At 38.7% G+C, this 24,658-nt stretch overlaps 1 protein-coding gene across 2 annotated transcripts in view; it reads left to right on the forward strand.

Moving 5' to 3' along the window:
* Positions 1 to 24,658, forward strand: part of AGBL1 (AGBL carboxypeptidase 1) — a 696,557-nt gene that overhangs the window by 463,826 nt on the left and 208,073 nt on the right. For both annotated transcript variants that reach the window (XM_047086819.1, XM_047086820.1), the window contains exon 21: positions 14,879 to 15,042. In XM_047086819.1, coding sequence (XP_046942775.1) covers positions 14,879 to 15,042 — 164 coding nt within the window. The remainder of the gene's footprint in view (positions 1 to 14,878; positions 15,043 to 24,658) is intronic.

A 24,658-nucleotide genomic window follows, 5' to 3' on the forward strand; every position in this document is an offset into this window, starting at 1 on the left:
CTCTCAGCTGGAACAAGCAAACGGTTCCCAGATAAACTGGCCTCGGGTTTTGGGAAACGGTGGCAAAAACGCTGATGGTGCTGCTACTCTGTTAACGGGGTGCAGAGATCCCTAAGAAGTCCCCCTGCTCCCCCTGCACAGCCACGCTACTCCATTTCACTTTTTGAACCATTTTCCTCGATTTGTCAAATGAAGCTTTCTTTGGGGATGATTTCTCTCTTTTTCTGCTCAGACTCTGTATTTTCTTTCTTTAATTCAACTTCTACTTTCAAAAAAAATCATATATTAGGAATATGAGTCTCCTGTCCCATCCCATTCAATAACTTGACTTACCTTTGTGGATAAAAGCTGTAGCTTCCCTAGACTATCATGCTTCCATCCTTTGTCCCTCTATGTCTTATGCACGTCAAAATGACCAGGTTGAAATTGGAGAGAAATAGTTTAAGTTGGAAGAAAGAGAATGAAATCTAAGCAAAACCGAGTGGCATTTATATATGCTTGCATACATGTATTTATAGTGTAATTGTGATCTGTACAGATGCTGCAATGCCCTTTTGTGATAGTGCATGTGGGGAAAAATGATTGCAAGTCACATTGATGGAGCATCTAGCTTGTGCCTCTGCACAGGGCATGCACACATTATGTCTCATTTCATCTTCACAGAAACATTTAAGCAATAGGTTCTATTTTCCCATTTTCAGGATAAAGACATTGGGCTTTATGAGGTTGTGTAACTCGAAGGTAGTCATTAGGATAGGAAGGGGCAGAGTTGAGATTCATATTCCAGACAGCTGATTACCAGAATGTTCTCTTTGCACGAGTCCGAGCAGAGGCCTTCCTGGGCAGCATGTTTTGGAGCATTGTTACGCAATGTAACTGGGGCTGTGATCCATCTGTTGTGGCAAAGAGATGAGGAGGTTGGATCAGAATACAAAAGAACACAATCACAGTGCTTCCTTCCTTGACAAAAACGGAAGTAAAAACGTGTGCTTAATTACATGAATGACTCACCTTCAGGCTGAGGCCCCCTGTCTGATCACAGAGAAGTGTTCATAAACATTTCACAGGCAAACACTAATCTGGGGATCCCATGCTGAGAAGTGCTGACTTGAAGGTCATCATGGTGTTCTGACTTTGTTTGCAAAAGCTGCTAACCATCCAGCATGACCAGTGAAGGCCTGTCTGCTGGGCCACTCTCCGGAGAGGCACCATATGTATGGGAATACTGGGAGCTGGGAATGTCATCCCATTTCGGGAAGAGAGTTTGGTTTGTGTCTTACCCCTCATCTGACACGGAGAATGGTTGCACTTGTAGAGGCTGGTGTGGAGCGTGGAGGTCACACTAAGGGTTAGGGTTGGTATTCCACTGGTGTGTATCAGGGTGGCTATGCCAATTCTTAGTGTATTAAAATACTTGTACACCCGTAGGTTAATAGCCACTGCTCATGCCCACCAAGCGAAGCATCCCACCTGCCCCTTCACCATCCTGTCTCCCTTATTCCTCTGCCATGTTCCCCAGAACGTTGCCAGGGTCCAGAAACTAAAGGATTAAAATCTGACAAAGCATAACTCTGCTCTATTGCTATGAGCAGCATCTGTTCTCGTTGGTCATTGTCCTTTGCAGATGAGTTTCATAAAACATGGTATATGACTCATGGGCAGAGGTAAGACCACCTTCCCTTTTTTCTCCCCAATCTGTGGCACGAGTAGGAAAGTTCAAAATTAGATCTGAGAGAACCCATGGAGAACAGGGCTAGAGAGATTGTTCCTGCCTGTCATCATACAAGATGGCCTAGGGTGGGTTTCAGAAGACAGGGACAGAGCTGCGGATCAAAGAGCCAGGGAAGATGAGTAGGAGGGACAGTGGGTGGCAATAGTGAAGGAGGGTGATGACCTACTTTTGCCTACGACTGGGCTTGTGCATGTCCCTGGTGCCATATTGGGCAAGCTTTCTTACAAGAAAGGGAATGGGGAAATAAAGAGGTAGAACTTACGGGCTCCTATAACCTATAAGAAAATGTGACCTCTAAATTTCCAAAAGCTTTTATTAAACCAGCGTGAAGTTTGAAGCCTGTGTATTGACATGGACATTTGATTTGTCTCAGGGGAACATTTGTTGCAATGCCGGTTCTACTGTGTTGACTACATAATCTTGTGTAAGGCATTGCCAGTTTATGCACCTATAAAAGAGGGTTCGGCTTGCTCATATTGCTCTCTCTGCCCAAATTCTAGGCTGTCTAGGAGACAGTCTCTGATTCATGTTTACCCTCATATGCATGGTCCAGAAAGACATGGAAAGGCAATCACAGAGGACTTGGCTGTCCGCTGTGTCATTCATGGCTTAAGCACAAATTCACCAATAAAAGACCCGGGGAAGGTCCATCATAGAAATAAAGGACACATTTGAAATCCAGCCCACACCTTCAGCCCTGCTGTTCCAGTGAATATAGGGCCTTTTTGCAGTTACTAGGGAAACAGTCATCAGTAATGGGTCAGGCAGCCTGGGCTGGAAGGGTGGACACAGAGGGGGCTTTGTGCACAAGAGCCCATCAGATGGCACAGAGACCGACATCCCTGGCAATTGATTCGGTCCTCAGTGGGAAAGCATTAGAGTCCAATGGGTTTGGTAAGCAGGGGATCCCAGGCGCCTTCTCCAGCCCCTCTTGCTTTCCTCCTTGCCGCCTACTGGAGTTTACATATCTGCCAGGCTGGATTGGCTTCGTTCTACCTTTTCTGCTTGCATGCATGTCAAGGCAAAGGATGTGCAAAGTTAATTTGTTCACACCTTCTCCAAATTTGTTTAAAACTCTAAAAGTCACTGCCTCTCACTCACGCTGGCACTTTGTAAAGATTCTAAGAACTTTTCCAGGGAATAGATTTCTTACGGCAGGATATTTACTCCAAGAGGAAAATAGGCACAGGGCCAGTGACCCAGAGAAATTAAGAGGAACATAGAGGACACCAGGTAATGTGTATGAAGGAATAAGCGGGTACTCAAGAAACTAAATATGCCCAACTAGCTTTTCTTTTTGCCTTTTGTTAAAGTTTTTAAGTTTAAATTTTGAATTTAACTAACAACATATAAATGTGAGTTTAAAAAAATTTTTTAATGTTTATTTTTGAGAGAGAGAAAGAAAGAGCGTGAACGGGGGAGGAACAGAGAGAGAAGGGGAGGGGCAGCAAGACAGGGAGACAAAGAATCCAAAGCAGACTCCAGGCTCTGAGCTGTCAGCACAGAGCCCGATATGGGGCTCGAACCCACGAACCATGAGCTCATGACCTAAGCCAGAGTCGGATGCCCGACCATCTAAGTAACCCATGAGCCCCTAAATGTGAATTTTAAATTTCATTTTCCTAACAAATTTAAAATCACATATAAAATAACATTTTAGGGGCACCTGGGTGGCTCAGTTGGTTAGGCGTCTGACTTCAGCTCAGGTCATGATCTTGAGGTTTGTGGGTTCGAGTCCCTTGTTGGGCTGTGTGCTGACAGCTGAGCCTGGAGCCTGCTTCGGATTCTGTGTCTCCCTCTCTCTCTGTCCCGACCCCACTCATGCTCTGTCTCTCTCTCAAAAATAAATAAATGTTAAATTAAAAAAAATAAAAAATAAAATAACATTTTAATTCAGGTGCACTACTATTTCTAGGCTTATAAGCATTGCTTAAGGAAATATGAATGGCAAGAGCAGTTACCTATTTTTCATGACTAAAAGTGAAACAAAGAAAACATGTACCCTCACCATGCATTTCTAACCACTATGAACATTTTAGTACATATAAATCACTTTAGTGTTTTTAAATAAAACTGAGATCTTAATGGATGTGTTATACTCTAGTCAACTTACTGTACTTTTGGGCTATACCATGAATATGTCCCCATGGCGTTCTTGATTCAAAACACATCATGATATTAATATTCCATGATGTGAATACACTCAAGTTTGGCTAGTAATATACTGGCACACATTTAGGATTTTTTTCTATGGATCATCTTATGATTATTTTCTTAAGATTGATTTCTGGAATTTGAATTGTTAGCTCCAAGAGCTAAACATTCTTAAGGCTTTTGAAATATATTTCCAAATTATCCTTCAGAAATACTGCAGTGATAAGACCTTCCATCAAAACAGATGATGATAGTGTCTGTTTATAGCCCTTTACCAGCAAAGCATTATGATTTGGGGAGTAAGAGGTAAACCTGAATTGAAAACCAAATTATGGTATTTTATTGTTACATTAATTTGCCCTTTATATCGTTAGGTTATTTTTTTTCCCCTTCATTGCAATTATATTTATTTTGTTCTTTCTGTTTTAGCTTAGTTTGTGATATTTCAGGCTACTCAGATATATTTAAATTTTATTTATTCAATCATTAATATTTTCCTTTATGGTTTCTTCTTTGAGGATATGCTCTGGAGGACCTTCTTCTGGTCTGGAGATAATAGAATGTTTGCATATATATTTTACTCCTCCTTTAATCCAAGATTTTTAACATTTAATCCTTTAATCAAAATGGAATAATTTGTATTTGTGGTAAGATTTTCCCTTGGAATATCAACCAATCATTTTATCCCCATCACAACCATTTGCAGTGACTTGAAAGGCACCTTTATCATATGCAAACCTTTACATATTCCACAGGCTTTGGCAATTTTTTGTATGCTTCCCTTGATCTGTCTTGCCATGTTTGCATTAATACCATAACGTTTAATTATTGTAAGTGTATAAGATCTTCCCATTATTATATTTTTTACTCTTTCTTCCAAAATTATTTTTGGATATTTTTGCTATGTGTTCTTCTAAAAAGGAATTAATTCTCCAAGTCTGAAAAATCCCCATTGGTGTTTCATTTTCTTATGCTTTTATAGGCTAATACGTGGAGAATTGATACTCCATGGTGCTGGGCCTTGCTTTTCTAGAATTGGGCATATTCCTCCATTTGTTTAAAATTTCCTTGTTATCTCTTCGTGAAGTCCTGGGATTTATCATACAATCCCTAGGGTATTTATTATTAATTCTGTTCCTAGATATTTTATAGTTGTGTTGCTATTGTGAATGGGATTTTTATTATACTTAATAATTTATTTTGCTGGTTTATGGAAAGAAAATTGATTTGGGGATATTTAATTTGTGACCTGTCTGCTTCCTCCATTCTTGCCTTATATCTAATAGATTTTCTGTTTCAGCTGATTCCTTTGGTTTGTTTTAGTACATAATCAGTCTTAAAATAAAGATAATGTGATTCCTTCCTTTCTAATACGTATGACTCATTTTTTCTTACCTTATTGAATTGTTTGGGACCTGTCAAAAAATGATACATAATAGTGATGAGAGCAGGTCATAGATTGGCCATGGTTTTAATAAGGACTGGTTATGTCAAGTATGGTTTTGACTGTTGGTTTATCTAAGCATTTGCTATTGTTAGTGGTAGTAATAAATACTTGTATAATGTGCAATGAGACAAGTGCTGATGTAAATTTTTGTATATACAACCTCACTGAATTGTCTCAGCAGCTCCAGGAGATAGGTGGTATTATTATTAATTATTATTATTATTATTATTATTATTATTATTTTCCCCATTATAAAGATAGGAAAATTGAGGCACTAGTAGGTCAAATGACTTCCCCAAAACTACACAATTAGTAAATGGCAGCACTGGAATTGATGTCAGCAATCTGGGCCTCAGGGCCTGTGTTTACACCCACCTTGCCATGCTACCCCCTCTAGTCTAGAAAGAGTTCTGGCAGGTTCATATACTAAGACCTATATCAGAAATGGATGCATCCATCCAGAAGTTCTTGTTGTTGTTGTTGTTTCCCTTCTGCCTTTTGGTCTGTTTATGTACTAACATTTATGTTAGTAGATTTAATGATGTCACCCCATGCCATCCTTAGCAAAATACTCTCTAGATCATGCTGCAGAATTATTTTTTTTTTTCAAAGTTTCTTAATTTATTTTTCGGACAGAGAGAGACAGAGCATGAACGGTGGAGGGGCAGAGAGAGAGGGAGACACAGAATCGGAAACAGGCTCCAGGCTCCGAGCCATCAGCCCAGAGCCTGACGCGGGGCTCGAACTCACGGACCGCGAGATCGTGACCTGGCTGAAGTCGGACGCTTAACCGACTGCGCCACCCAGGCGCCCCTGCAGAATTATTTTTTAAATGTTTATTTATTTGTGTGTGTGTGTGTGAGAGAGAGACAGAGAGACAGAGAGACAGAGAGAGAGAGCATGAGCAGGGGAAAGGGGCAGAGGAAGTGAGAGACAGAATCCCAAGCAGGCTCCACGCATAGCATGAAACCTGACACAGGGCTGGATCTCACAACTGGGAGATCATGATCTGAGCTGCAATCAAGAGTCAGACACTTAACCTACTGAGCCACACAGGCAACCCCAGGCTGCATAATTATTTTTATATATTCCTATTTCTGAGCATAAACAACATTTTCTTTAATTGGGGTATCTCTCGATATATGTAGATATATGTATTATATGTAAATTTATGTAGATATATGTAGATATAATTGGCATATAGCATTATATTAGCCACAGGTGTATCACACAGTGATTCAACATATGTACATATTGTGAAATGGTCACAGTAAGTCTTATTAGCATCCATCACCACACAATTATAATTTTTTTTTCATGTGGTTACTTTCTGAGTAACTTTCAAATATACAATATAGTATATTAACAATAGTCACCATGCAGTATGTTACATGACTTACTTACACATAGAAGTTTGTACCTTTTGACTGCTTTCACCCATTTTGCCCATCCTCTATCTACCCCTCTGCCTCTAGCAACTACCAATCTGTTCTCTGTATGTATGAGTCATCTTTTCTTTTTTCTTTTAGATTCCACACATTAGTGAGAAAATAAGGTATTCATCTATAGAGATAGATGTCTAATCTCACTTTGCATGATGCCCTCAAGGTCTGTTCATATTGTTGCAAATGGCAGGATTTCCTTCCTTTTCGTTAGCTGAGTAATATTCCATAACACACACACGCACACGCACAAACACACACTCGTTTTCTCTAGCCATTCATCCATTGATGGACACTTAGGTTGTTTCCATGTCTTGAGTATTGTAAATAATAGGCTTGTGCTAATATTTTAAAAGAAATAGGACACTTTTCCTTATTCATTTTGTACTCGATGCCTGCTCTTCTTTGGGTTTATCTCCCTCAGGCCCCTCATACATCCACAACATTTTTGGGGCACAGAATTTTCTCCTCAATTCTATACACATTGCTTCATTGTCTTTGAGATTTAAGAGTGGGAATAAATTTTAGGTTATTTAATTTTGATTGTTTATAGGGTTCCCAATACCTTTTTTTTATTTTTTATATTAATTATATCTTATATATTTGTTGAAACTGTTTGATCTGTGGACTCAGATTTTCTTTTTTATTTTTTTTTAAATTTTTTTTTTCAACGTTTATTTATTTTTGGGACAGAGAGAGACAGAGCATGAACGGGGGAGGGGCAGAGAGAGAGAGGGAGACACAGAATCGGAAACAGGCTCCAGGCTCTGAGCCATCAGCCCAGAGCCTGACGCGGGGCTCGAACCCACGGACCGCGAGATCGTGACCTGGCTGAAGTCGGACGCTTAACCGACTGCGCCACCCAGGCGCCCCAGATTTTCTTTTTTAATATGGAATTGTTCTGGGGCACTTGGGTGGCTCAGGTGGTCAAGTGTCTGACTCTGGGTTTTGGCTCCGGTAATGATCTTGCAGTTCATGAGTTTGAGCCCTGTATCGGGCTCTGTGCTGATGGCATGGAGCCTGCTTGGGATTCTCTCTCTCTCTCTCTCTCTCTCTCTCTCTCTCTCTCTCTCTAACCCTCCCTCCCTCTCTCTCTCTCAAAATAAATAAATAACTTTAAAAAAATAAATAAATACAGAATGGTTCTCCCTTTTTCTCATCCCCTCTCCCTACTTTTTCCTTCTTCTTGGCTTTTATAGTGATTAACAAACTGAGTCTGAAATTCAAAAGGGAGTAGATCACTTTTCTTTAATCTTCTCTAGTAGATAGATAGATAGATAGATAGATAGATAGATAGATAGATACACGATTCATGTGTGTGTGTGTGTGTGTGTGTGTGTGTGTGTGTGTGTGTGTCATTATTTCATCTTATTTTTTCATTAAGACATTGGGAAATTTCTTGAGGTTGTCTGATACATAATGGATTATATTTTCTGCATAGAACTGTTAACGCTCTCTTTTTAACATTTAATTTAGAAATTGTATTTTACATCTCCATAGTATAGTTACTTCTCAGCTTTTCTCATATCTTTCACTGTACTTTTACCAATGCAATCTACTCTCAATCCTTTTTGAGAATAAAATTAAGAAATTTCTGGGGTGCCTGGGTGGCTCAGTTGGTTAAGCCTCCAACTTCAGCTCAGGCCATGAACTCGTGGTTTGTTGGTTCAAGCCCACGTTGGACTCTGCTGACAGCTCAGAGCCTGGAGCCTGATTTGGATTCTGTGTCTCCCTCTCTCTCTTTCCCTCCCCCACTCATGCTCTCTCTCTCTCTTTCAAAAATAAATAAACATTAAAAATATTTTAATTAAAAAAAATAAATTTCTCAGATTTTTCTCATTTCTGGCAGTAAATCTTTCTCATAAAAAGACATTTGTTTGGTGTTTCAGAGAGCCATCCTTTTACCTGCAGTATTTGTACACAGGTGTAACATTTTCCCTCTTTGTATGTGTTAGAGAGTGTTTGATGATGCCCAATTTCATAAAAAGAGACAGTCTAAGCCAGAAGATGTTGTAGATCTTTGGAGGCAGATACTAATTCCTATCCACTTATAACTTGGGTTTGAGGATGGAAACAGGCCCGTGCAAAATTTGAGGACCGATTGAAGACCACCACACCAAGGCAGGACTTTCAGAGATGACAGCCCCAGTCATCCCACAACGTGTAAAACGAGAAAGTGAGGTTGCTTGACAGTTTTAGCCATGGCATTGGGTACAGCAGACAAACAAGGAAAAGCCTTCTTTCACAGTTTCTAATCACAAACCCTCCTTTAAACATATTTGGGGTCAAAATTTAAAGGTACAGTATGGCCCTATAGGTCTCAAGCCAAAGCTTCAGCCTATAATGGTCCCTGATCAGTAGTCCCCAAGTACCTAGTGGAGAAAAGCACAAGTTCTCTCTGGAGCAAAGAGCATTAAAACCAAATTCACAAAGAGTTTCTCCAAGTTCAAGAAAATGTGAATTTAGAGTTTCAGATGCTTATAAAATATTTGAGCAGACAAGCCTACAATATTGACATTAAATAGAAAAGTCAAACGAATGATGGATGCCCACAAAGACTGTGTATACAGGAATAATCAGGGAGACAATATAAAATAACTATGTTTATAGTGTTTCAGAGACAGTTTTTGAGATGAATGAATCAAAAAGAAGATTCAGTAAAGCTGGAGAGCAAAGTATGAAAATAAGACATTGATATGAAAAGATACTCAGAATTTATTACAGTGATAGAAATAAAAAAATACAAAAGTAAAGGTAAGAGATATGGAGGACAGAATAAAATCAAATATGTTTAATAGGAGTATTAGGCTTATCTTTGTTTTCCTTGATGAGGAATGGGGAGAGGCAACACTCAAAGAGATACTGGCTTACATTTTTCTAAGCGATGATGAGAGACACCAATCTTTAGTGTCAATAAATTACACATAAAAGAAATAAAAATAAATCTAGACCTACTTCAGAATATGGAAGGTCTAGAAAAGATCTTGCAAATTGCTGTAGGGAATTCTACTCATTTATTGGCATGCTGTAGCTTTTTTTAATTTTAAATTCTTTTAATTTAATTTTAAATTTAATTTAATTTTAAATTCTACTCATTTATTGGCATGCTGTAGCAGTTTTTGCTCTGTGGATGTTCTCTTGATAACACCTATCCTCCAGATTTCTGGTTTTTATTGGCAAATCACAGCAATAATGGTGGGAAGTGTGTATGTGGGATTGGGGGTAACCACCTCTGCTTTCACTGCCAAATTGTCACCATAAATCACATCATTACATGCTTGGTGTTTTGCTTTTTTTCTCACCTGTCATTAAATCATAAGCATTTTCCATATTGTTAAATGGCCGTTAAAATAATCATTTTAATGGTTTTATTGTAGCCCATTAAATTTATTCCATTATAATTTCCTTAGTGATTTCTTCCTTATTAGATATTTAGCACTTTATTTCCTTCAAATTTTGATTATTACATATAACTTTGACATAATATGTATCTTGTGCTTCACTTTTATTTTGAATCGTCCCTCAGGAAAAGTTTTTAGCAGTGATATTATCACGTCAGATGGCATTGTATTTTGATATGCACCAAGTTTTGTCATGAGTCAGCACTATAGATTATAAGATTGAATATATTTCTATCAATTTTCTGGGTGTAAAAGGCATTTTTATTACATAATAAAATAGAATATTTTTCTGTGCTTGGTTATTAATTGCTTTTTTCCTTTTGCTCACCAATGATCAGTACCTGTGCTTTTATTGTATTGTATTGTATTGTATTGTATTGTATTGTATTGTATTGTATTTATTTTTTATCTTTTAGAGAATGAGCATGAGTGGGTGAGACAGGAAGAGAGAGACAGAGAGAGAGAGAGAGAGAGAGAGAGAGAGAGAGAGAGAATCTTAAGCAGGTTCCATGCTCAGTGCAGAGTCCAATATGGGGTTCAATCCCTCAACCCTGGGATCATAACCTGAATTGAAATCAAGAGTCTGATGCTCAACTGACCGAGCCAGTCAGGTGCCCCAGTATCTATACTTTTTAAACATCATTTGTGGATGCTATGTTTACCTTACCAATATGTAATTTTCTGCATTAATACAAATATTCTTCCCATATGTATGCTATTTAAAAATTATGTGATGATGAGGGTAGTAGAGAATTTCAGAGTCAAATGTACTTGTGAATTCAACTTATTTTGAGGTGGATGATCAAAAAGTTTCTAAAAAACATGTAATGAATTGTGTCAGTGAGATTTGCTTACAAACATGATGCATAGATAGAGAACTATACTTTCTAGTAACATTAGTATATGCATATTGGTGTGAGAGATATTGTTGGCTCACCCAATGCTCATTTTTTAAAAAGTTTATTTATTTATTTTGAGAAAGACAGAGACAGTGCAAGTGGGGGAGGGGCAGATAGAAAGGGAGAGAAAATCCCAAGTAGGCTCCACACTGTCAGCACCGAGCCTGACATGGGGCTTGAACTCATGAACCATGAGATCATGACCTGAACCGAAATCAAGAGTCAGACACAACCAACTGAACCACCTAGGCTTCACCCCGCTTTTTAAAAAATTATTCAGCACTCATTTCTAACACTGTTCTCTCTTACCTGTCTCTTTTAAAGATACTGAACAATCTAAAATATTCAGTTACCAGACCATTGTAAAGCTGGAGTTGGCTCTATTATACAGCTCTGGCCAAGAAAATATAAGCAAAAATATGCTGGTGCCTCCTTTCCCCATTTCCCTTTCTCCTTCCTTGAGTGCTGATATGCTGGCGGGAGCTACAGCAGCCACCTTGTAATCATGATCAGAAAACCAAGAAAATGACAGATACAGGAGTCCTGATTTTCTTAGGCCTCTGAAATAATGCCATGAACTTCCTACCCCCAACTTATTATGCATAAAAAAATAAAACTCAATTTTTGTTTAAACAACTGTAGTCAGTCTTCCTGTTACTGGCTGTAGGGGAAAAAAATCCTAATTAACACATATAAGCCTACAGGGAGAGGAGAGTTGGGTCTCTGTTTTAACAAGGCTCACTTTTTATTTAATGTTTTTTATGTTTGGTTTTTTTTTTTTTTTTTTAGAGAGAGAGAGAGAGAGAGAGGGCATGAGTAGGGGAGGGGCAGAGAGAGAAAAGGAGACACAGAATTCAAAGCAGGCTCCAGGCTCTGAGCTGTCAGCACAGGGCCCAACATGGGGCTCGAACTGGTGAACCCTGACCTGAGTTGAAGTCAGCCGTTTAGCCAACTGAGCCACCCAGGTGCCTCAATAAGCCTCACTTTTAAACAAACCCAAAGCCAGCTTTATTTACAAACTTGTTACTGAGAACCTGTGACAACTGACCAAAGTAGATATCAGAATTTCTAAATTTTATCTACCTGTTTTCTGGATCATATCCAGAGATGTGAATGCATCTCCTGAAGCAAAACTAAAATAAAGTATTTAAATCCTCATGACACTTGACAGTGGGAGAACATAATTAAAGGCATTCATATACTTGCTATGCAAAAAAGTGAAGTTCCACTTGACAAATCCGAGAGACAATTCATCCAAGCCTCTCCATATCCGTCCCTGTAGAGCCATTGCTTATCCATTATTATATATTGAGGATAAGCTATATAACAGGCTATGTGCTCTATGCCAGGAATCTAAAGAGGCAGACACTGCTCAGTTCTTGCCTTTGAGGATTTCATTTCCAGGCTGGGTGTGGGAGGTGAGAGGAGACTCTCCATATAAACAAATATTTTTGATACTGTGTGAGAGTGAAAAGAGTAGAGTAGTAAAGAGAGGTTCATAATGGAGAGCAAAATGGAATAAGTGATTTGCTCGAGACCCTACAGCCGATAAATAGTCTGTTTCTTCTGGGCAAGTCTTTTTCATGATACCAACCATTGCCTGAGATAAATAGATCAATATTTGGGATACAGAAATGTTTTTGTGTTATAAAAATGCTGTCATTTGGGCCATTGTTTACAGAAGTTGACTGGTGTGAAGGTGTTGCCCTTGACCCAGCAATATGGCTCATGCTATGAGATTTGTTGCCCTCAAGGACTTGTCCCTCTTTTGACCTGTTATGTGTTTTGCTAGACGCTAGGGTTACACATAGGTGTCAGGCGTGCTGCGTGCCTGAGGGGCTGGATTTTTGTTCATATTCTCCTTGTCTACTCTTTCTTGCCACCAGTGAGGTGGCTGATTGAGGAGGAGGGCATGGCCTTTGCTTCATAACTCCCCATCCAACCGGCCATTCTAGAATAAAGAAAAGCACGTAGGAAAACAGGGTGCAGGGGAAGAATGAGACCTTAGAACTTTAGTTCATGGAAAGAGACAGATTTCTCTCTCTCTTTGTTCAGTGATCTTTTCTATTGACTTAAGAAAAATAACTTGTTAAACATCTGTCTTCCCCTCCCATTGCTGTTGTTTATGTTGTTTATGGAGGAGCAGATTTCCCTTAATTCTGAAGCAGTGTCTCCTTTCCTTAGGAAAACAGGTGTCCAAACATGCAGCAAATCAAATTGTCAAACAGCTGAAATAGACATTCTACTTTCTTTTATCCTTTTACCTAGAAATTCTTTGGTGAGCCTGATGATTTCCTAGTTTGGAATTTTGTTTTTCCTTGTGATACTTATGACCAGTCTTTTTTTAACATTTACTATCACATCTCTGTCTTCTGTATCACTGCTATTTGGATATGAAAATCTATTTAAGAAATAATATTCAACTTTTGATACCCTTTTATTTAAATGAAATGTGTTTATAAACATAAAGAACTCAGGACCACATTGAATTCTGTCATATTAAAAACATATTTAGGAATAAAGAAAGAGAAATTGAGCTGATATTGACCAGTACTTTTATGTGCACCCTCAAATATTCCTTGTCACTGCATGTCTAAATATATGGAGGGAAGAATTATGATCTCATTTTTCAGATGAGAAAATCAAGGCTAATAGAGCTCATTAAGTCCAAGATCACACAATCAGAAAATATTGAAGTCAGGATTCAAAACCAATCCCTATCTAATTTCGAAAACCATGCACTTTATACTTCATCACATAATAGAGTCCTTCCTAATCTAAGTATAACACTTTGGTGAGCAGTCGAGTCTAGACTCTATTGCTGTGAGGTCATGGATAAAGTATCAGCTCCATGGTTCTAAATCTCCTTCTGTATGTGATGGATGAAATGGCAAAACCTATGTGATAGGACTTTGGTAACTATTAATTGAGTTAATGCATGTGAAAGGGCTCAAACAGTATTTGGTACCTAGTAAATGCTCTGTAAGGTTGTTTATTATTATTATATGTCACTTCATGGTATAATAGCATGAGTATGCATCATGGCTTTGCTTTCACGTACTGTCTCATCACGAATGAATAAGTGGTGCTAAACAGATGTTGATATTGTGTTTAAGTTCTGGTATTTGTATATGAAGGATCCCCCTAATTCTTCTCACTGATTGACAAATTTACGGGAGAGAAAGGGATTTTAGTACAATTGTTCACAAACTTTTGTTTCAACAGTAGAACCCTTTTTAAAATACATATAGAAGAGGGATGCCTGGCTGGCTCAGTGGGTTGAGTGTCCAACTTTGCCTCAGATCATGATCTCACCACTTATGAGTTTGAGTCCTGCATCGGGCTGTGTGCTGACAGCTCAGAGCCTGGAGACTGCTTTGAATTCTGTCTCTCCCTCTCTCTCTGCCCCTCTCCCGCCTCACACTCTGTTTCTCTCTCAAAAATAAACATTAAAAAAAATTTTTTTTTAATTTAAAATACAGATAGAGGCATTGCTGCTTTGGCTGAACTAGGGGAAGTAACTCCGGGAACTCTATCCACCCCTTTGCCCTCCAGTTCCGCTGCCAGCTCATTATTGCCTTGGGGGTCTTTCTGGGAAACCTTGAATGACACATAATGCAGACTGAGAATCACCAATCCACAAAGCACCCAACAAAGCACATTGGATAGTGACTGATAAATACTATCAATTCTCAATTTCTGTGATAGGCGAGTGTCCAGAAGCCCTCACTCTGGATCTCAAAAATTGTCTTTACTCAGTTTCCATTACATAGTCTCTGCTGATAGTTTTGTTTACCTGGCAGGGTCTACAGTTTGGAACCAGTGAACTGGAGGAGATGGGAGCCATGTTCTGTTTGGGTCTCCTCATCTTGGAACTCAAATCTGTAAGCTGTAGTCATCAGCTCCTGACCTGTGCAGCAACTCTCCTGAATGCTGAGGAAGAGGCTCTGGACCACCACCTCCAGCGGTAAGATGCTCACAGGGGTGTGAGGGGAATTTGGACCTTGGTGTTCCGATCACAGCACATCTCAGAAATGAAAGCCATGTGGTCCTATGGGTCTTTGACGAGGACAAAATATGGAGGAGCTGCCAATTGAAAGTAGGGGCAGTCACAGTCTACTGGACCCAGACTCAGGGTCATTCTCACTTCCTGTGTTCTTCACTCCCTGTGTTCTTACTGAACACAGGGAGGATGCTGCCTACTTGTACACGTAAATGAATGTATAAGTCAACATGTAGTTATAAACATGCATTATTAATAAATTTTGCTTGTGATAAAGAAGATGCAGCTTAGCAACACACATGTGCATCTACATATACTTATGCCTGCCAGTAATGTGTTTATATTTATTCAGGCATCATTTGGGAGCCTGTTACTCAGCAAATAAAGGTAATCTCACTGCCAATATTTAGGAACTTGGGGACAAGAAATGTATCCTCTCCCCATTCTTAAGTAGCACTGTTCCTTCTCAGATGATGAGAAGAACCACCTGAAGATGATTAATACATTTGCCTGGAGACCCTGACTCATAGCCATGGCAGGGGAATGACAGATTTCCAAGGACTGTGAGGAACATTAATGAATCAAGAGAGGGGGAACCGTTATCCATATGAGCCTTTTTGATGCCTTTTACTCTGGACAAATATTTTAGACTTGACAAAAATAGATTTAGGGGCAAGAAAGGAAGATATAATAGCCATATGAGAGGAGAGAGGACCAAGAAAAGTCAGAGGAGTCAAAGAAGACTAAGTCATTGCCCATATGTTGAGCCAGGGAATGGATGGGGTGTTGAGCTATTGGAGGAGGAAGTACCTACTGGTGAATGAGGAAGCATCTCATCATGCCCTTCATGTCCAAAAGCAGAGAGAAAGCCAGTGATACAGGTGCCATTTTATTTCTAGTGCATTTTCATTCATTTTACTCCTGCCATTGTTAGGCTGTGGTTCCAGCGTGACTTCTCACCAAATGGCCAGTCAAGCCTAAAATGATCTAGCAGTGTAAATTAATTTTACTTTGGAAGGTACTGGTTTCTCTGAGACTTAATTACCTAAATGCAGTAATTAACTTGCTCGTCACACTGTGCTATAGATCATAGACTATGGGGACCTAAGTAAATCCAGACTTCTTTCCTCCCTAGAGACGCTGCCCCTGATTTCTTTTGTTTTGACATCACCGCCACTGCCATCTGCCCCCACTCCCTTCAACACCCCTCAGCGCCCCAAGGCTTGGTGTGTTTGGCATCACTGTGGTGTTTCTGCCTCTCCCTCTGACAGCAAGCACTTCTACCTGCCAGGATATATATTTCATCTTGTCTTTTCATCTTTTGCTAAGCTATCTTGGGTGCAGGCATGCCTGAATTTTCTTTCTTTCCTATCCCCCCACTTTCTTCTCTGCTGCTCATTGAGAGAAGATTGAGCAGACCTGGCATTGCTTGCTTTCCCTGAATTGATTGCGCCCGTCTGTTTGATCCAATGCAGTGAGGATTAGTTGCCTGTAAACTGGAACAAGAAGAAATCTATCAAAGAAGTGCCTCTTCTAATTCAAGTCTAAAGAATTTGGTGTCGAGCTCCAAATACAATAGCTGCCATGTGGGTTATCATAAGAAGATTAGATTACTTATTCTTCCATGCCATCCCAACACTCCTGATTATTAATTATTCAGTTGCAACCATCCCAAGGGTTCTAAAGCTTAAAGTCTTCCCTGACCTCTGGCCCTTCTTAGGCTGGTGCAGCTCCAGGACAAGATACTACACATAGGATGTGATTCATGTGTGTGTTTTAAGTAGGTCTACACTACATTCAAGAGGCATAGAGTTTGGTGGCAAGCAGGGGGATGGAATTTGCCTGTTTCACCCAAACGTTGTTATTGACTTAATCCACTCCTATTCACTGATGCAGTTGGACCAAAACAAACTATGGTTCCTGCCCAAAGGACCTGGAAACTGCATGATTGAGAGGAAAATCACCCTGAAAATATCTTGACCAAGATATTGGCTCCTTATTGGAGCCAATAAGGGTGTATTCATTAAAGGATGACAGAGGGGAACTTAATAAAATAAAATCCACTGGTTTGCAATCAGCAACAGGCTGTTTGAGTACCCTTTGATTAGTTTCTGATGAATAGGGCTCAGTCATGAGCTCTAGTAATCAGCAGAGCAGAGCAAATCCTAGGGATTTTGTTAGCAACAGGGATCTTACTATAATACAAAGAGCATAACTAATGTTTGTCAACACTACCCTCCGTATGCTTTAAAGAGGAGATTTCAGCCACCCTCCTCCCCACCGACGTTTCCCTGGGTGTGTTCTGTATAACAGGGTTATATACTTTGGGAAGATTCTTTTTTAGTTGCACAGAAGGAAATACTAGGGGGGAAAGAAGGGTGGGTTTTTGCCTAAAAGTCAGTCGTAAAGAAATCTGAGGACATCGTATTTGGAATCTCTTAGGCCCCACAGAAAGTGTTAACCCCGGGAGTAACGTGCAGGGAAGACAAAGTATGGCCTTACGCTGCAAACACCATGGTTTTTTGACAATAGTTTTCATACTTCATTTACCATAAAAACAAGTAGAGTGTAGTCAACATCTACAGAGAAACTTACCATTTTTCATGGGCAGAGAAAGAGCAGAAATGGTGGATGTTTGCCCAGTGGCCGAAGCGTAAAAAGAAGTATGGTGCATTGCGCTCTTTGTTTTGGTTTGTCTTTTACAGTTTCTCTCCTTCCCCGTTGCTCATTTAAGAAACGTCTGCAGACTCCTTAAGGCGTCTTTTGATCTTTCCTCTCCTCTTCCTTCCTCCTTTTTCTCAGTCTTATCCCCAGAAATAATTGCGCGCACATTGCAGGAATGCTAAGCTGTTTCTTCAGGAGGCGCCGTTTATCCATTGTGACAGGTCTTTTGCAAAGTCACTTGACAGTTTTGCCGAGTCAGCCACTGTTCATCTCGATTTGTATCCCTCCAATGCCTCTTGCCTTTCTCAGCTGAGCTCCCCTATCTCCACTTGTCCCTCCATTAATAACAGAGAGAGCTCAGAATTTCTGAGCTGTGCCTGGCTATAGCTCCATATCTAGTTTATTCTCCCAATTGATAGCCCTGTGACATGAACCTGGGCTCCCCCGAGCATCAGGACAAGTTCATTTTGTCCTCTCTTTAGTTTGATGAGGCAAGACTAAACAAATAAAAATCTGTCATAGACTTTAGAGAACATAATTAAATTTTTAATAATTAAAAGGTACTTGATTTTTATTTAAAAATAGTTTTGCCTTTCTCAATTATATAAAAAAATTGTATTTTGGTAAATCATATTAAATTATATTTTGGAGAGCACACACAAAAATAACATATACCTGACTTTAATCACCCTGCTTTTAATAGAGAACTGTTGTCAATGTTTTGGTAAAATTAGATTACTTTTTTCACCTAAACAAATATGTAACATCCTTAACAACAATGTATGAGAGGTCCCTTTTCTGTAACTTTCTGAACACTGGTTTTCTTTCTTTTTTTAAAAAATAGACTTCATTTTTAAGAATAGGTTTAGCTTTACAGTAAAATTGAAAGTACAGAGGTTTTCCATCTACCCCCTGCCCCAGACACACACAGCCTCCCCTGTTATCAACATCCCCCACCGAGTAGTCCATTTGTGACAATTGATGTACTGACACTGACACATCATTATCATCCAAAGTCCAAAGTCCACCTTAGGGTTCACTCTTGGTGTTCTATAGTTGTGGATTTGGACAAGTGTATCTACCATTATAATTTCATACAGAGTAGTTTCCATGCCTTAAAAATCCTCTGTACTCTCTGCCTATTCATTACTCTTTCCCCACTACCCCCTGGCAGCCACTGATCTTTTTACTGTCTCCCTAGTTGTACCTTTTCCAGAATGCCGTATAATTGGAACCATACAGTACATAGCCTTTTCAGATTGATTTCTTTCTCTTAGAAATATGCATGTATGTTTCCTCCATGTCTTTTTCATGGCTTGATAGCTCATTTCTTTTTAGCACTGAATAATATTCCATTGTCTGGATGACTCACAGTTTATTCATCCATTCAAGCCACTGAAGGACATCTTGGCTGCCTCTAAGTTTGGGCAATTATGAATAAAGCTGCTGTAAACATCTGTATACCTATTTTGTGGGGACATAAGTTTTTCAGCTCCTTTGGGTAAATACCAAGGAGTGTGATTGCTGGATCGTATGGTAAGAGCATGTTTAGTTTTGTAAGAAACCACCAAATCATCTTCTGAAAGGGCTGTACTATTTTGCATTCCCACCAGCAGCAAATGAGAGTTCGTACTGTTCCATAGCCTCACTAACATTTGGCCTTGTCAGTGTTCTGGATTTCGGCCATTCATATAGGTGTACAATGATATCTGATTGTTTTCATTTGCATTTTCCTGACAACATGCCATGTGGAACATCTTTTCATATGCTTATTTACCAGATTTATGTCTATCTTCTTTAGTGAGGTGTTATTAAGGTCATTGGCCCATTTTTTAATCAGGTTATTTTCTTCTTACTGAATTTTAAGAGCTCTTTGCATATTTTGGATAATAGTCCTTTATTAGATGTGTGTTTTGCAAATATTTTCTCCCAGTCTGTGGCTTGTCTTCTCATTCTCTTTCGCAGTATCTTTCCCAGAGCAGAAGTATTTACATTTAATGAAATTGAGCTCATAAGTTATTCCTTTCATGGATCATGCCTTTGGTGTCGTATCTAAAGAGTCATCACCAAATCCAAGGCCATTTAGATTTTCTCCTACATATTTTCTAGACACACCAGTTGCTTTTGCATTGAAATCTTTGCCATTTTTAGGTGAAAATGAATTGAATTTGGATGTTTTTGTTTTTTGTGGATATGTGCATCCATTTTTTTCTTTGTTTATTTTAGCTTTGATAACCTTCCTACCTCGGTCTAATAATGAATAATTCATAATTCAAATAATTAGTTAAATTATGATTTACTGTCAAAGTGTGTTACCTGTTACTATACTGAGGTATGTATGTTTATAATAAGGCTATTTACATATTATAATTTCTTTTCCATTTTTTTTTACCATTGAATAGTTTTATATTTCTGTATTACTAATCATTTGCCCTAGAAATTACTAAATAATCCATCCTTCATCAGTGGTTAGTAATGTCCGTTAGCTATATAGCATTTATACATGCGTGTACCTGGGTATATTTTCTTGATGTTATATTCTGTTTCATTAGTCTGTCTGCCAGGAGCACATAGTCCTTAATATTGTAGCCATGTAACTTAAATACATAATGCTACAAGCACCACCTCATTAATATTTGTTTAAAAATGTGCTTTGCTATTTTCTCTTCTTTATTTTCACTGATGAAGCCTATAATGAGTCGTTAACTGCCAAAAATGAAACCACTGCGATTTTAATTCAAACTGCATTAAAATTATAGATTTTTTGGTCTATTGACTGTTTGCCTATATTGCTTTTTCAAAATCTGGTATTTTGTTCCTCTTACTTAGATCTTTTTTGATGTTCACAAAGAAAGTATTGTAGGGGTTCTTTTTGTACCCTTTCATGTGATTCCTGGATATATGATCATAGGCTTTTAAGCTTAATATTTTAAATTTTCTTGTTACTCTTAAAAGGGTCTTTTACCCATATTTTTCTAAGTGGTTATCACCATGATGTGATATCTATTTTATTTTTAATTTATAATCTTGGCTAGAGTTTTGAAAACATTATTTAAGGATGGTGAGTCTAGGGGCGCCTGGGTGGCTCCATTGGTTGTGTCATGATCTCACGGTTTGTGAGTTCCAGCACCAGATTGGGCTCTGCGTTGACAGTGTGGAGCCTGCTTGGAATTCTCTCTCTCCCCTTCTCTCTGCCCCTTCGTCACTCTCTCTGTCTCTCTGTCAAAATAAATAAACTTAAAAAAAAAAAAGTTAAAAAAGGAGCACCTGGGTGGCTCAGTTGGTTAAATATCCAACTTTGGCTCAGGTCATGATCTTGCCTTTCATGGGTTCAAGCCCCATGTTGGGGTCTGTGCTGACAGCTCAGAACCTGGAACCTGCTTCAGATTCTGTGTCTCCCCTCTCTCTGCCCCTCCCTTGCTCGCACTCTGTCTCTCTCTCTGTCCCTCAAAAATAAACATTAAAAAAAATTTTTTTAAGTTAAAAAAAAAAAAGTATGGTGATTCTATGGATATCCTTGCTGTCAATCTAACTTTAAAATGAGAATGACCCTAAGCATTTGAACATTAAGTAAAATGTCTGTTGTTTTGATATTAATGCTCAATGTCTTCTTTATAAATTAGTTTTTTAGCTTATTAATTAAAAAATCAAGATTGGATGATGAATTTTATCAATTTTTTGTATCTATAAAAATGATTATTAATGAATTATATGAATTATAATGAATTCATTAATGAATTAATGAATTAATAAAGTCTTAAATTATGATAACAGACTAATCTTCATCCATCCTTGAAAATCAAAGGAAACTATATTTGGCTATGATCTAAAATATCATTTTATCACAGACATTGATGTTTTTAATATGAATTGAGGGGGCTTGTGCCTATAGTTCTGAGTGAGTAAAATCTGTGCTTGGTGTATATTGCTGTATCATGTGGAACACTTCAAATTTCCTAGGGTTTATCCTTGAACATCTTGAACATACACAAATGGTCTATAAAACCCGTTTGTTTCCCATTTGTTTGAAACAAAGATATTATTTTTCTGTTCCTCTTTTCCTGTATGAGAAGTATCTGTGACATTTAGATTGCCTTATAGTCATATTCAAATCACTGTAAAATTCAATTTTGTTTAATTACTTGCATTGCTCATTTTTATCCATTCTGTACGGTTATGTCCCCATTATTTTTTCTCCATGTTGATTCATCTCACATTTTTGCTAGAGAATACCTTTAAAAAAAAGCTTTTTTTTTTTTTTTTTGGTAAAGTAAATCAAGGGTATTTGGCATATTAATATATATGTGAATCTCTGTCTCCTTTACACAGGAATCCCATTGTGCCTGCCTGGAGGTTTGACTGCACCATGTAGGCATGGCTTACTCTGCCGTTTAATCCTACAGTCCTCAGCCCGACTGTCCTCTGCATACCCCCTGTTTCTCCTGCCTGAGTAGTTGTACTGGTTTTCTTTGTTCATTAACACAAACATTCTATGCTACATCAACTATATTTCTTATGTTACATTTAGGTCCTTTTGATTGATTTTGAATCCGAACACTTGGTCACCTTATGACACGCCTTTCCATTACCAGGTGGCAGTGATTCCATCCCAAATCGTCATTTTTCCTTCTCTGGAATATTTGATATCTGCTTCCCAACCTCCGTATCTGTCTTTTTCTTCTCCCCTTATCATCCTTTTTCTTCATTCCCATTCACCAAGTTCTGGGAACTGTTTGGCCTCACAGATTTTTTTTTTATTATTTCTTTAACATTTATTTTATTTTTGAGACAGAGAGAGACAGAGCATGAACAGGGGAGGGGCAGAGAGAGAGGGAGACACAGAATGTGAAGCAGGCTCCAGGCTCTGAGCTGTCAGCACAGAGCCTAATGTGGGGCTCAAACCCACGGACTGTAAGATCATGACCTGAGCCAAAGTCTGACGCTTAACCGACTGAGCCACCCAGGCGCCCCTGTCCTCACAGATTTAATGTTCTGTGGATGACTCTCCTCTTTGCTGATAATGTGTTTTGATTTCATTGCTTCTGTTTCCTTTTCTCTCATCAGCTTCTCTTGTTCACATTTGTAATACAGCGAGTTCTTGTTCCATTTTAACCTGTAATTTTTTCATTCAGTGTTTCAGAGATTCCATTTTTCTTGAATTTTCTGTGTCAGGCTGGCTTCTGTTTCTCATGGCTGGTCATTATCCAAAGTGAAAATTGTTCTGTCAGCTGACTGAGGAGGTGTCTGTCTCCTTGTACATTGCAGAACGTTCCACCCGCCCCGTTGTTATGATTCTTCCCTCCTTGTCTTTCAACTTCTATTTCGTCATCGCTTGTTTACTCATCTGAGAACTCTGTCAAGACTCATAATTGCATGATAATCCAGGCTTTGGATAGTCTTTAAAATCTTGTGTAGTCTAACTGTATGCTGATAGTTCCCCTGTGTGAAGTAACCTGATTTAGATGGTGTTTTTTTCCTCAAGAATTCAGAGTATTTTATCCAAGAGCACAGAGTTGGGGAAGCTAAGGAGGTAGGATATGAAAAGTTACATGCATCTCTGGATACACTCTGACTGTCTCAAGATGGTCACTTAATATTTTCTGAGTGAAAATATGAATTGAGAGTTAATACTATCAATGAACTAGTATTAAAAATAAGTTCATATTTTGGAATTCTGTAGGAGGAAATTAATGACAGTTGTGGTGATGATGTACTCTCCTAAGCAATTTACCTGTATAATCTCATTTAAACATTTCAGTAACCATACAAGGTAGGCATTATTATCTCCGTGTACCGATGAATACATTGTGACTCAGAAAGACTATGTAGCTTGACTAAAATGTCAGGGTTGGTAAATTGTAGAACTGGGATTTGAACCAGGTCGTCTTGGTAAAGAACCAGTACTCTTGATCACTAAGACATCCTGTCTTTTATAGATAATAACAGATAAAACATAATAAACATTTATGCTTTTCATGTACAGTGCTATGCATTTTGCAGCCATACCTCTCCTTGTTTTATCTTTTAAACCAAGGGTTGGCAGACTTTTTCTGTAAAGAGACAGAAAATATTTTAGGTTTTGTGGGCCATATGGTCTCTTTTGCAACTGCTCAGCTCTACTGTGGTAGCATGAAAGTAGCCATAGAAAATATGTAAATATATAGGCATGGTTGTATTTCAGTAAAATTTTATTTACAAAAATAAGCAATGGACTAGATTGGTCCAAGTGAGCCATAGTTTGCCATCTCCACTTTCAAGGGTTCTTTGAGGTATGTATAATTATTATCTTCCCTGTACAGATGAAGAAACCGGAACTCAGAGAAGCCATATAACTTGCCATTTTCCCAGCTAGCAAGAAGCATTTTAGTGGTTGAACCAGGTAGTGTGACTGTGCATCCTTGATGTTTAATGACTACAAATACTAAGCTGTCTGGGCCTTTGGATGCCCAGTGAATGATACTTCTTTCTTCTCTCGTGAATTCCAAATCAAATAAGAAATAGAGCACAGGAGCTAGGTAGGTTGAAATAAAACATAACTGCTTTATTACTGGTAATGAGAGTCCTGGCCCCACCAGAATTGAAGTTCTTCACCTAAAGCTGTAGGGTTAGAGTCTGCCTTGCTAAGCTTCTCGTGCAGAGGAGCAATGGGTGCACCTGAGTCTGGTCCTGCAGGGAGAAAATGAGCACAGGGGGCCATGGGGTGCTCAAGCTCAGTCAGCATCTCTCTCAAAATCACCAGTTTCATGTTATTCTTCCTCCATTAGAGAGAATGGATGGGGACAGAAAGTGGAGTACGAATGTCTATGGGCCAAAATGGGAAATCTGGAAATGGGGAGAATCAAAAGGTATCATTATATCCAAACAAAGGATTGCAAATTATAGTTACATTGAAACTCTGATTGGGGCGCCTGGGTGG

Source organism: Lynx rufus, unplaced genomic scaffold, assembly GCF_022079265.1.
Source record: "Lynx rufus isolate CCGP_SWC_20201006 ecotype Redwood Valley unplaced genomic scaffold, mLynRuf1.p SCAF_21, whole genome shotgun sequence".
In the NCBI taxonomy this organism is placed as follows: Eukaryota; Metazoa; Chordata; class Mammalia; order Carnivora; family Felidae; genus Lynx; species Lynx rufus.